Genomic DNA, 14,438 nt, shown 5'->3' with positions numbered 1-14,438 from the left:
ATTAAAAAGGATAAAATCTTTTCCACTTTTGGAAAACTAACTCTTCACCTTTTTTCAACCTAAAGAACACTCATTTTGACAAAAATGCCCTCATTTTTTTTTGCAAAAGTAACATTTACTTTTAAAACATATATAAATAATGAAAATGTTGAAAAATATTTATATAAAAAATGAGTTACTATTCAAGTTAAAAAATGAGAGATTAGTTTTACAAATTTGGGATGTTTTCGTCACTTTTAATCCATTAATCCTTTAAATTTTAGTATAAATATATAGGAAAAAAGTTTTTTAAAAACCACTATAGATGGATTTTAAATCATGCAATTCAATTAACCGAACCAATCCCAATCCAATCCAATCAACTTGAGTTTAACCTGACCAACTCATGTTTAACTCAACCAACCCAAACTCAACCCGAATTTAAAAAAATGAGGTTAGGTTGGACTTAGGTTGATACTTTGGGTTAGAGGTCGGGTTGGGTTGAGGTTGGGTTGATTGTTTCTTAATTTAGGTTGAGTTTGGGTTAAACATCAACCCCACCAACCCAATTGCAGCCAACCCCCTAGAAAATTGCATTTTCTTTCTCATATTCTTCACATCTCACAAACTTTCTGTGGCTGCAAGAAACCAACACATTGGGGTCTGTTTCTATTTCTGCAGATGCAGTTAGGCAACAGCCTCGTTGGGTAAACAGAAAAATAAAAAAGCTTTCAAAACAGCCAAACAAAAAACATCCTTATTATTCTCCTTCAATTTGAAGAAAACATTGAGAGTAAAAAATAGAGGATAGAAATAAATGTATTATTACAAACAAGTTCGCGAAAATAAAACAGAAAATATATAATAAAAATTATTCCCGCGATTCAATTGCTTGCCTCTCATGAATACTTGTACACATGACTAAATTCCCCCAATGCAGTGTCCTGATATACTCTGATGCTCTGATATAGTTGTGAAGTCAGGGTTATTTTGATTTTTGCAGAGGGTTTATTCTCAAGCTATGAAGGAACATTTATTTGATTCTCAAAGTGTATAAGGAATTTGAATTGGTACCTTGCTGTCATTCATGAGCAGTTCATCTTAACATTGGCTGGGGGATGGCGATGTGGGAGGCTTTAAGTCCTCATACCTGTTTGAGGTGACAAAGGAAAACAATACTCAGTTTGCAAGATTTTGATTCCTCAATAATAGACCAAAACTGCATGCAGGGGAGAGAAAAAGCCTTGAACGGGTATGGTGGATGATCAACATAAAATGGATCTAGTAGAAGGAGAAACAAAAATGAAAATGGAAAAAAAGCTCACATGGTAAAAGGTGAAAGGGGCCTTGGTTTTGCTTGTACGTGATGCTGTTCATCCTTTGGTATATCTGCTGCTGGAGGCTGAGCTGTGTTGTTGCCTGAGATGTTATCTATCTTGGACCCACCTTCCACGGGAAGTGTTGAGGGGAGTGATACAGTTGGTGCACTGGGAGATGGTGATGTAGGGGGCTTCAAGTCGTCGTAGCTGGAAATATAATGAGCTCATAAGACACAGGGAAGCATGAAAAAAGATAAAAGGAAAAAAGATGAGCATTGAAGAAAATAAATGGTTATATAAAACCAAGACCAGAGAGTGAAATCATAAATATGAGAAACTAATACTGAATTCAAATGCGAGGCAAATGGGTGAATCAAAGTTATGGAAGGAGTCTAGCAAACACGCTTCACGTGAAGATAAGCCGAGGACAAAATATATAGCAAACATGTCTCGAAGAAGAAAAAAAAATAGCAACTAGATGAGCTTACACAATGTAAGGCGAGAGAGGCCTTGTTTTCTTTGCTTCTTCCTGGATAGCTTCCTTTGCAAGGACAGTGCTTGAGGGTTCTAGAACAGAGGGAATGGACTTTGGTTCTGCTGGAATTCCATCTACATCAGGTGCTCTGGCAGTGCTAGAACTGGTGCTTGGGGTGGGAGTAGGAGAGGTTGGTGGCTTCAGATCTTCATAGCTTTCAAAAGAGGCAAACATTTTTGTTAAACATTCTGTCATAGGCAATATCACTTACACTAGCATAGCATATACGATATTTAAAATCTAATTTGAATCTAGACTTAAATTAGAAATCCACACAAGTGCTTCTTACTTCTTATTGAGTATGGAGAAACACCGAGATAAGATGAAGAAAGAAAGATGTAGGCTATGTTTTGAAAACAAATAGGGATCATAACCCCCAAGGTCACATATTTGAAGCATACAATGACATTTGACAATATGAAGTAGCAGTAGTTAAATTCCACATTGTAAGTACATCCACATCAAAGTCAATATTGTGACATGAAATTAAACAAAGAAAAGAAAAGAAACAGAAGAAGAATAGTGCCCAACAATGAAGAAGTTTTTTGTCAGCCCCTGGCTCTGTCATGTTTTCCGTAACTTCACAAAATGTAGATTTTAAACACAAATAGGAAGAAAAGGCAGGATCACTGCTTTGTTAACACTTGACAGTTGTGAGTTACTCTTCATTTTGCTCTTGTATGGATTCATGACTCCTAGAGAACAAAAGGGCCCCAATTTTAAGCCTCTAGCCTTTGTAAAGTTCAGAAAGAAGGAAAAATACAGGTTCGGGGAATTGCAATTGCTCAGCAGAAGCAGGTATAAATTGTAGAATACATTGTTTGAAGTATCAAAGATGAAAGCACACCTAAGTAGTTACAACTTAAAAGAAAATGCAGCTATTTTGTACTGAAAATAACCAGGCGGCATCAAAGCCTTACGATGGAGGGTGAAAAATTGGGGAAAATCTTTAACATTACATGGTCCTAGCTACATCATTGCCTCCAGTAGAAGGTGATACAACTTCTAATAATAGTGTTTTGGCACTAAAATCCATAATCTTGAGATCTCAAGTTTCCCTGCTGAGAAATGTAGTGACACAAGATTGAAGTACAGAGGCATCTTAGTACCTTCCAGAAGCAGGATATTGCTTGACAGATCCAATTTCTTGTTGACATACACATCCATGATGATAAAAACAACAGTAGTAATAAGACCAGGCACATTAGGTGATCTTTAGGAATTAACTCAGGCTATTGAATTATAAATGGGACCTAAAATAATCCATCTTGTTCTATATGGCATTTCTTGTTTTTAAGAAAGTCCCTCATTTCTATTTTATTTGGTGACTGCAGTGATACCTCCAAACTATGTCACCAACTTGTGTACTCAAATCCTTGATGGTGCACAATGCATTGATTTGATTTCTAAGGGTGTCTAAACACCAACTTGGCAGTAAATAAAGAAAAGACCAAAAAGAAAATGTCAAGTTATATGATGGATAATGTCAACTCTATTGGCTTAAACAATATAAGTTGACAGAGGCCTTGTTTTCATGTCTGGGATAGAGCTTGAGGGGTCTGCTAAGTTGGTTTGAATAGATGGAGTGGACTTTGGTGCTGATGGAATGGCATCAACAACACTTGCTCTTGTAGCACCATTACTAGTGCTTGGCATTGGAGTAGGAAAAGTTGGTGGTTTCAGATCTTGATAACTTAGAAAATAAAGAAAACAAAATGTTAAAAAATATTCCAAATGCCATGCATTATGGGCAATATTAATTAAGTTGACATACACAATATAAGGAGACAATGGGCTCATTGCCGTTGCTTTTCCTTGGGGAGGTTCCTTCTCAATAGGAGTGCTAGGAGGGGGACCAGATACAACAGGTGCAGGATCAGGCCCATCTGCAGCATCTGATTCCTGAAAAGCAAAAAAAAAAAAAAAAAAAGTTCCCATAATTTGATTCCTAAAATAGTTAGAGACGGTCAAATAAAAAAATATGGTCAAAAAGCAAATGGAAAAACATGAAAGCCTTCCCTTTGTCCAAAACTACTGCACCTCATTAGAACAGTGAATCAATCTTTCATGTTTTCTACTTATTATTTATAAACTTATAACCTACCTATACATGCATTGTGCCATTTGTTCCATTTCATCTGTGTGATATACAAGCTAGTAGGCAAAATTATCACATAAAAGATATTTGAAATGACTATGAACAGATTAAAGGCATTATAAAAATTGATAAATATATTAGAAACAAAAAAGTTTTTAGTACTTACAAAAATTTCCTCAAAAGTAAAAGCATAGACAATAGTACGAGTGTTCTAACACATTGGTAATTCCAGGTCAAAATTCCATTCCATACTGTCAGCTTGGTGCTTTTAAATCCTCCCTTAGATTTCTCGTTATTTCACAGATCAAGTATTCACTGTGCAATGTTGAGGATATCTAGAGGTGATGTTAAGTGGTTTGAGGTTGTGGATGGGAGTAAAAATTAATCAATTGAGTTTTGGAAATGTGTATTTTATGGTTAAAATATTGTCAGAAGCTCAAAAGATGTTATTTGTCAAAATCAGTTCATTTGCCTTGGCATGTTATGGATCCAACCTTAAGAATGACTGATCTACCTTAAGAATTGATCTGACCCAATTGAAGTTTGATCAATTGACCAACGAAATTTTTTAACAAATTTTTTTGAGCAAAATCTGAACTGTTGGATTGAGATACACTCTAGTAGTTAAAGCAAACTTTCCCCATTACAGTTAGAAAGTGAGAGCAGCCATGTGAGCGAATTCCCTTGAACTTCAAGCTATGCCTAATTTGAAAGTGCTTGTTATTTGGCAAAATATTATGTTTTGAGCTAAAAAAACTAAATGTTTGCTAGGAATTTCCTCAACAAAATGGGTTGATTATTTTACCCATCTATATTTTCTCTCGAGTTCTATATTTATTGGGTTAAAAATCAACCTTCTTCTTAATCGGGTATCTAGAGGAGGTCAAGATCATGCTTGGCGGTGATTCCAAGAGGGCTCCATATGAAGATGGTATGAAGATAGACCTAAAACCCTAAGATCACTTTACTTAAGAAACCCTTGTTCTCTCTATTTCTATACCTTAAGTTAAATTGTGGAAAGCCCCAAACTTGAATTAATTGAATTAAAAATCAATATTCATTTTGTTATTAATTTAGTTTCTTTTACTTAGTTTCACTTCATAAAGGTTACTTCACATATTGTTTTTCACTTTAAGATTCAAATAAAAGAAATTCATTTATCCTAGTATTGACAATTTCCATAAGTCAGTTGACCATACCCGGAGTACTACAAAATCCGTATCTCTAGTTTTTCTTTGCCAGAGTTGCTACGTAAAAGGCTTAGTATTTTGAACAACGGAGAAGATAGATCATATCTCTATGAATATTTTAAGACATGAGGGGAAAATGTTACGAGATGAATATGGAAATGAGCATGTAAATCGTATACCAATTAGGTAGAAATGTGACGAACAACTAGAGGCATCCAATGGAGTGAGGGCTCATAGTTTGGGTGTCAATACAAGGAAGGAGCTTCAAAATATGCTATGGCATGTTTCAGGCTCAATCATTATATCTATGTGTAGGACCTCGATCTGCCAACACTACTTTTCTGCCCTTTGTAATATTCTCCATGGTATATAGTGAAATGATTCTCTTGCTTGTGGATGTATGCATAGTTGACTAAACCACATTAAATTCTGATATACTTTGTAAAGATGATTTATTATTTAAGTTTCCACTGACACAAGTGGTAGCACAAGGGGTATCAAAGCTTTTTCTAGTAAAACACAATGAATGAAAGTTCCAACAAGGCTTGGCTTATACCAGTAAAATGTTGTGGCAGTTATATAATTTTGGTTAGAGATTATAATTCCATTAGAGCAAACTGAGAACTGATGCATTAATGACAAGGGACAAGTCAGATGACTAGCAATGCAATTATGAAGAAACAAGAAATGTTTAGCAAATAGCAAATACCAAGCTTCCTCCTGTAAAAAATATTTCAACAAATTAGAACAAAATATTTCAGCAGCTCAGGACTCTTTGATTCAAGTTCTTCATACATTTTAAATGTTTATAATAAAATTCTCTCTCTTTTCTGGGGGGGGGGGGGGAAGGAAGGAAAATACCTTTGGTGAAACATCGACACGTTGAGAGGGTATTTTTGCAAGAAGCTCACCGAAGGGAGTCAAGGGTGCAGTTGTCTCTGCGATTACTTCCACCACTTTACAGTATGAAGAACCACGATTTTTGGCCATAAATGCAATGAGTTCTGCTACCTGAAATTTATTGATGAAAGTTACTTTTGGTGTAGCATTGAGTTTCTTTAACCATGTCTGCATCTATTTTCAGGAAAATAATAATAATAATAATAATAAATAAATAAAAAGATTTTCAAGAAGCAACTCAATTGAACAAGCTACTATAGTTATATACATCACACTGAGTATACCTCTTGATTGGATGGTTTATTTGGCCAGACATGAATGAGGGTTTTGACTAGAACTCCTCTTTTTTCTTCTTCAATTAGATGTAAATTTGAATTCAGTTTGGAATATACATCATCCCAAACCTCAAGGCAAACTAAATGGACTGAAATATGAGACACAGCTTAACTCAACAATTCAGGGGTACATATATCTATATTATTTATCAATGACAAGGGGGAAACCAATGAAATGCATCACTTTGTCCCCACTATGACTAATTTGCATGAAGAAAATTTGCTAACCCACCTTGAATAATTGAATCCAAAATATATATATATATATAAAGCTAGTAACTTTGAACTTTACCACTGAGACCAAAAAATATTTCAAGGAAAACCATCTTTTCACCAACTAATTAGGTTTCACCTAGCTTTCCAGTGAACTAAAATGGGTTGGTAGACAAATCTTATGCCTGGAAGCTTACAAGATTTAGATATTCACTTCCACTATTGCACAAGATATAGACAAAACTACCATGCATCATTAATATATATAAAGCTAGTAACTTTGAACTTTACCACTGAGACCAAAAAATATTTCAAGGAAAACCATCTTTTCACCAACTAATTAGGTTTCACTTAGCTTTCCAGTGAACTAAAACCGGTTGGTAGACAAATCTTATGCCTAGAAGCTTACAAGATTTAGATATTCACTTCCACTATTGCACAAGATATAGACAAAGATTGTTCCTAACTACCATGCATCATTAATATATATAAAGCTAGTAACTTTGAACTTTACCACTGAGACCAAAAATATTTCAAGGAAAACCATCTTTTCACCAACTAATTAGGTTTCACCTAGCTTTCCAGTGAACTAAAATGGGTTTGGTAGACAAATATTATGCCTGGAAGCTTACAAGATTTAGATATTCACTTCCACTATTGCACAAGATATAGACAAAGATCGTTCCTAACTACCATGCATCATTAATATATATAAAGCTAGTAACTTTGAACTTTACCACTGAGACCAAAAAATATTTCAAGGAAAACCATCTTTTCACCAACTAATTAGGTTTCACCTAGCTTTCCAGTGAACTAAAATGGGTTGGTAGACAAATCTTATGCCTGGAAGCTTACAAGATTTAGATATTCACTTCCACTATTGCACAAGATATAGACAAAACTACCATGCATCATTAACATATATAAAGCTAGTAACTTGAACTTTACCACTGAGACCAAAAAATATTTCAAGGAAAACCATCTTTTCACCAACTAATTAGGTTTCACCTAGCTTTCCAGTGAACTAAAATGGATTGGTAGACAAATCTTATGCCTGGAAGCTTACAAGATTTAGATATTCACTTCCACTATTGCACAAGATATAGACAAAACTACCATGCATCATTAATATATATAAAGCTAGTAACTTTGAACTTTACCACTGAGACCAAAAAATATTTCAAGGAAAACCATCTTTTCACCAACTAATTAGGTTTCACTTAGCTTTCCAGTGAACTAAAACCGGTTGGTAGACAAATCTTATGCCTAGAAGCTTACAAGATTTAGATATTCACTTCCACTATTGCACAAGATATAGACAAAGATTGTTCCTAACTACCATGCATCATTAATATATATAAAGCTAGTAACTTTGAACTTTACCACTGAGACCAAAAATATTTCAAGGAAAACCATCTTTTCACCAACTAATTAGGTTTCACCTAGCTTTCCAGTGAACTAAAATGGGTTTGGTAGACAAATATTATGCCTGGAAGCTTACAAGATTTAGATATTCACTTCCACTATTGCACAAGATATAGACAAAGATCGTTCCTAACTACCATGCATCATTAATATATATAAAGCTAGTAACTTTGAACTTTACCACTGAGACCAAAAAATATTTCAAGGAAAACCATCTTTTCACCAACTAATTAGGTTTCACCTAGCTTTCCAGTGAACTAAAATGGGTTGGTAGACAAATCTTATGCCTGGAAGCTTACAAGATTTAGATATTCACTTCCACTATTGCACAAGATATAGACAAAACTACCATGCATCATTAACATATATAAAGCTAGTAACTTTGAACTTTACCACTGAGACCAAAAAATATTTCAAGGAAAACCATCTTTTCACCAACTAATTAGGTTTCACCTAGCTTTCCAGTGAACTAAAATGGATTGGTAGACAAATCTTATGCCTGGAAGCTTACAAGATTTAGATATTCACTTCCACTATTGCACAAGATATAGACAAAACTACCATGCATCATTAATATATATAAAGCTAATAACTTTGAACTTTACCACTGAGACCAAAAAATATTTCAAGGAAAACCATCTTTTCACCAACTAATTAGGTTTCACCTAGCTTTCCAGTGAACTAAAATGGGTTGGTAGACAAATCTTATGCTTGGAAGCTTACAAGATTTAGATATTCACTTCCACTATTGCACAAGATATAGACAAAGATCGTTCCTAACTACCATGCATCATTAATATATATAAAGCTAGTAACTTTGAACTTTACCACTGAGACCAAAAAATATTTCAAGGAAAACCATCTTTTCACCAACTAATTAGGTTTCACTTAACTTTCCAGTGAACTAAAATGGATTGGTAGACAAATCTTATGCCTGGAAGCTTACAAGATTTAGATATTCACTTCCACTATTGCACAAGATATAGACAAAGATCGTTCCTAACTACCATGCATCATTAATACATATAAAGCTAGAAACTTTGAACTTTACCACTGAGACCAAAAAATATTTCAAGGAAAACCATCTTTTCACCAACTAATTAGGTTTCACCTAGCTTTCCAGTGAACTAAAATGGGTTGGTAGACAAATCTTATGCCTGGAAGCTTACAAGATTTAGATATTCACTTCCACTATTGCACAAGATATAGACAAAGATCGTTCCTAACTACCATGCATCATTAATACAAACAGATTTCAAGCTTCATTATCTACAGATTTTTTCAATCAAACCAAACGGAACAATCTAAGCATACCCACAGTTGTTCTCTAGATTATGAATTATTATGGTCAGGAAGGAAGACAAATTTCTGACAAATTTCCATTATTTTCAAGTCTCCTTACTCGTTCCCCTTTGCAAATTTAGGTAAGTAATGACAGAAAATTTAGTATTCAAGTGCACTAACAGAGGTGCAGCCATATGCATAATTGATTTGACAAGATGAGGATTATCTAATGGGTAATCAGGAACAAATTTACAGTGTAAATATGTTTCAACATGCATATTAGAGAAAACATTCTTTGTCTATAATGATACGGTATTTAGAAAGGTGTGAAATAAAAATTGGTATCAACTTACAAGTGAAATAGGCTTTTCTCTAAGTAAGTTGAATGCATATTGAAAGCAAGTATTGTAATTATTCCCCTCTCTATCCTAAAGCATACTATTTTGAGTTATTGTTTTTCCAATCATTTCTTCTGGGAAAAGTTATGAAAAAGGCTGAAAGGATATAATAGTAAATGCAAATAAAATTCACAGGTAGAACACCTGAAGGTTGGACACTTGGCCACCAAATAAAGTGTCTTCTTGTGAAAGGGTAATATTATGGGTTTCTTTATAAGCATCAGTTGGCCGCTCCATTCCTCCAGGTCTCACTATCTGAAAAAGCACGATCAATTGAGTGATCAAAGTTCAAGCTAATATACATCCCACAATAAACTTATCCACAGCCTTCCATGAACACTCACAGTGTACGGAAGACCACTGGCAAACAATGCTTCTTCTGCCTTCCTTTTCCAAATCAGGACTCCCCAAAACAAACTTCAACAGACAACACAGACAATAAATTGAACCACCAAATAGAGAGAACCACAAGTCAATTCTGTTTTCTTATCCAGTGAGCTATTTACCAACATGCTGCAAATTGTCACACAAATCTGAGAAAGAATAAGAATTTCTCAACTTACTTTAGGATGGCCGCAGGAAATCCAACTTTGTTTGTTCCCAAAGATGTAAGCAAAATAAAATGGTTCACTTTTGCAACAGTTGCTGCACATTAAAAGAAGCATGTAAGTCTCTAGGATTGAAAGCTTAGAAAAAAAAGAGAACTAATTAAACCAATGTTCAGGATTGATTTTCACAACACTTCCAAATCATTTTCTTTCTTTGGGTCACCAAAACCAAATCCAGAAAAATTTAAGAAAATCATGCAAAATTTACATCATGCCGAGCCAAAATGAAAAAGGTAAAAAAGTCACCAGCCAAAGCTTACGTACCTGCATCAATTAAGTTTTGGTTGCCATATAGTCAATCCGATAAGGTCCTGTAATATCAAAAACCTCTTTCTCGCTGGCACCAATGCAGCATATAACCACTGAAGCATTGCCCAGTGCTGGTCCAATCTGATCTCCTTTCTCCAAGTCACACTCCACAATTTCAAGCTTTTCTACAGCTGGGCTAAAGACCAAAGAATACCTGTTATTTGCTATAGGTGCATTTCTTATCAAAGGAAGCATGTTATGTTAAAACCAATTATCTTTGTCATTCTTTTTTTCAAAGCTTACAGCAAATAAACATGAGAAGAAATGATACTCCAAAAGTTCTCTTTTCTTACGTTGAGTTCCTTCACTTGCACTTTCAACATCAAGCTTCATTTGTTTGACACTCTGCAATGATTTTTTTTCTTAGTACATCAATATTACTGGGAATAAGAGTGAATCACAATTATGACTAATTAACTCATACTTGAATAAGGGCTTCTGCTTTCTGAGCAGTTCTAACACCAGCTCTGACTCTGAATCCAAGTTTCAGAAGCTCCCTGAAGAAAAATATGACCTTTAAGAAAATTCTAAAACCAGGGATCATCATGAAAAAACAGACTTTGGAAGTAAAGTGAGCAATAGAATATGACCTTACAGTTCGTGAGCCTACTCTACCAGTAGCACCAGCTACAAATGCAAGATCCTCATCTTTCAAATCAGCTTTGTCTTGAATTGCCCCAATTGTACTGAAGCTGAATTTAGTAGTACCTTGTAGAAATGAGACAAACATTAATTACATATAGAAAGGGGAGATACAGGATTTTTCACCTAAAAAGACAAAGGAAGGAATTCTGTTTTTCCTGCAGATGGTGCAGAGGTAATGAATTGGGAACCAAGACATTGATAAGATATAGTAAAAAGACACATTTTCCTCTATCACCTTCCGCTTGATTTAGCAATCTAGGTCATCTTGTTCACTCAAACTGAAATATAAGATTGGGTCTAATTCACAAACTTCTTATCAAACCACTAGGAGAGGCATTAAGACATGGCAGCTGCATTTCAGCAGAAAACGAAGAATTATACTGATTTAATGGTGTGTTGTTGTTAAGAAATTTTAACAGGAACCTATTTCAAGTTCCCGCTAAAATTATTCTAAATGGCTGGATTCAGATGCATCTTTAAGAATTTTAAAAGGAACATGAAAATATAGTATCTGAGCATTCCTTCATCCCAGAATTGAGCTTGCCTTTTCTACATAGATGTGTTGCTGATGTTTAAGCTTTCTGGGTATCATAAAGCCAAGAATCATGCGAAGTTCTATAGAACCATTTTCCACAAGCCAATCATGGTATTCACAATGGTAGAGGCTGTGGTTGTGATCGGTAGTTACAGCATATGGGATTCACCGGATTGTGATTGTGATGGTTGTGGTGGTGATGGAAGTGAAAATTGTGTTGTCATTGGTTTTGGGAAAGATGTTATGGTGGTTCAGTGGTGATGGTGGAGGACCAACGGTGAAGTTCCCATAGTAAAGAAGGCTATGGTAAAGGTACTGGAGGAGGAGGTGAAAGTAAGTGAAAATTGTGTTGTCATTGGTTTTGGGAAAGATGTTATGGTGGTTCAGTGGTGATGGTGGAGGACCAACGGTGAAGTTCCCATAGTAAAGAAGGCTATGGTAAAGGTACTGGAGGAGGAGGTGAAAGTAGGTGCTGGTGACTATAGTGGAGACCTGTTCATTCAGAGTTAGAGATTGGGATTCTCCGGAGTTAAATATCATTCTTATATTGAACTAATATTATCCGAATAAACATGGGATCTTGTATTATAGTAATTTTACTTGTTTGAGTTATAATCAAATTCTTTTTGGAATATACAGCATTTTTCTTTTGGGTCATATTTCTTCATTAAGCATTTCAATTCCTAAGATTTAGGGCAGTCTGAAGTCCAAAACTCTTGAAAACAAGAATTCCCAAAGTTATGGACATCATCAGAGATGAGGATATGGGATAAACAGACATGCACCCTTTTCGAAAACAAGCATCATTTGTGCTGATGACTACTGTTTTCATCAACAATCTAAATTCAAGACTATAATTTATCCCCAAAATCACATATTAAACAAAATGGGCCAATTCTATTTCCATGATCAACTTCAATGAAGTTACAGGAAGTCACCAATCAAAAACACAAAAACAGTAAACACCCATCAAAAGGGGTTTCAATCATCAATCAAACAATTCAACAAATACCCATTTCGCAAAAATTAAAGAACAAGCAAATAAAACAAAAATTCAGATAAAATGCAGGAGCATTGTTATACCTGTGGCTTGGGCTCTAAATTCAAGAACTGTGAGCTTTCTAGAATCTGGGCATCTCCTAGAACTAGGTAACCTGAGGACCTGACCGCATAAAAAGGGTTTTTCAATGAACCCACCACTCTATTGAGTTTGGGTATGCTGGTGACAGTGGGTGATTGCAGGGATCGAAGCTCCATTGCCAGAGATTATCAATTGGGTGGTGCTGAGTCTTCTGACCACTCAACAGATACCAGTTCCAAACTGAAAGACTGAAGAGGAGGAAAGAAAAAAATCAGTGGCAGAGTATATTATTATCCTTTGGTGTGCTTACAGCTTGGCAGCTGTGGCAACTGCTCCACTGCATGTGGATATGATAGGTCCCACAACTAAATGTTCCTTGTTTCATCTTACTGGCCTTAGTTTAATTTTTTTTATTAGTAATATTATTTAATTATGAAAAAAAAATTCCTTTTTGAGAAAATGATATTATAAATTTATATGCATGGTTCAATGATTGGCTGCATAATATACAACAATCATCATGTTTGCTACTAGTTTTACTATGTAGATGGATGACAATGGGTGATTAAATGTTAATAAATTTTTTAATTTAATAAATATGAATAACTTTTGGTGTGGTATCTAATTATCAATTGTAATTTAAGTCGACATAATTACAATATTTTTTAAATAAAACAAGGGCTGCAACTTGATTGAATGGGTTCGTCAAGTTTAATGATTAACCCGACCTCTAATCTCAAGTGTTTAACTAAAACTTAATATAATATGATTTCTTTAAATTCAAATTGAGTCGAGGTTAATCGAATTAAACTCGACTTGATTAGGTTGATCAATCCGCATAATTCAAAATTTTCATCTATAATATTTAAAAATATATATATGTATTTATATGAAAAGTTAAATAATATACACAACAAAATTTTAAGATAGCAATAAAAAATAAATATTAATTGGTATATTAGGAAAATTAAGTGCTAGTGAATATATTAGGAAAATTATCCCTAGGAAAATCTTAATTAAAAAAAAAAAAGCTAAAAACAAACAAAACATATATAACATCAATGAAGAATTTGAACTAAAAACAAATTTTTGATGATTTGTTCAAAAAGTATAATGATTTTTTAAGAATAAATTAAAAATGCTTTTTGGTGTGTTTTATAGAGTATTCTAAAAAATAATTAGAAATATAGAGTTAAGATGATAAGCTTTTTGTTATAGATTAGCATAATGTTTTTCAAGAAAATTGTCTTGATAATTGCATTTTGATTTTTATCCTCGATAATATTCTATATATGTTACAATGTAATAATTCTCTCATATATAAATGGAAACATAGTTGGTCAAGCCATTCTTATTTTGTATCAATTGCTCCATTTCTCTCATATATAAATAGAAACATGGTTGGTTGAGTCACACTCATTTCATATGAATTACTTTATTTCTCTTTTTTATAAATAGAAACATGATTTTGGTCGAGCCCATGCTTATTTTTGTATGAATTGTTTTATTTTTGTATTCTTTTGGCACCATAGCTCCCTCATACACAACAAAAATACCCATAAAATTTTTGAAGATACAAACACT

General features: G+C 34.2%; 1 protein-coding gene across 1 annotated transcript; it reads right to left on the bottom strand.

Moving 5' to 3' along the window:
• Nucleotides 1-725: 725 nt before the first annotated feature.
• On the bottom strand, nt 726-13,116 carry LOC117911475 (protein TIC 62, chloroplastic). The gene is given in 16 exon segments (XM_034825873.1): nt 726-941; nt 1,054-1,129; nt 1,305-1,505; nt 1,787-1,987; nt 3,608-3,735; nt 5,983-6,132; nt 9,821-9,931; nt 10,021-10,093; nt 10,240-10,321; nt 10,549-10,566; nt 10,569-10,724; nt 10,887-10,938; nt 11,018-11,090; nt 11,184-11,301; nt 12,857-12,985; nt 12,988-13,116. Coding segments are annotated over 15 exon segments (1,584 nt in total). The 5' UTR covers nt 13,031-13,116; the 3' UTR covers nt 726-941; nt 1,054-1,080.
• Nucleotides 13,117-14,438: the final 1,322 nt, after the last annotated feature.

Source organism: Vitis riparia, chromosome 3 (assembly GCF_004353265.1).
Source record: "Vitis riparia cultivar Riparia Gloire de Montpellier isolate 1030 chromosome 3, EGFV_Vit.rip_1.0, whole genome shotgun sequence".
NCBI lineage: Eukaryota > Viridiplantae > Streptophyta > Magnoliopsida > Vitales > Vitaceae > Vitis > Vitis riparia.
Note: the sequence above shows the minus strand (reverse complement) of the source record. Positions and strands in the feature narration are given on the sequence as shown.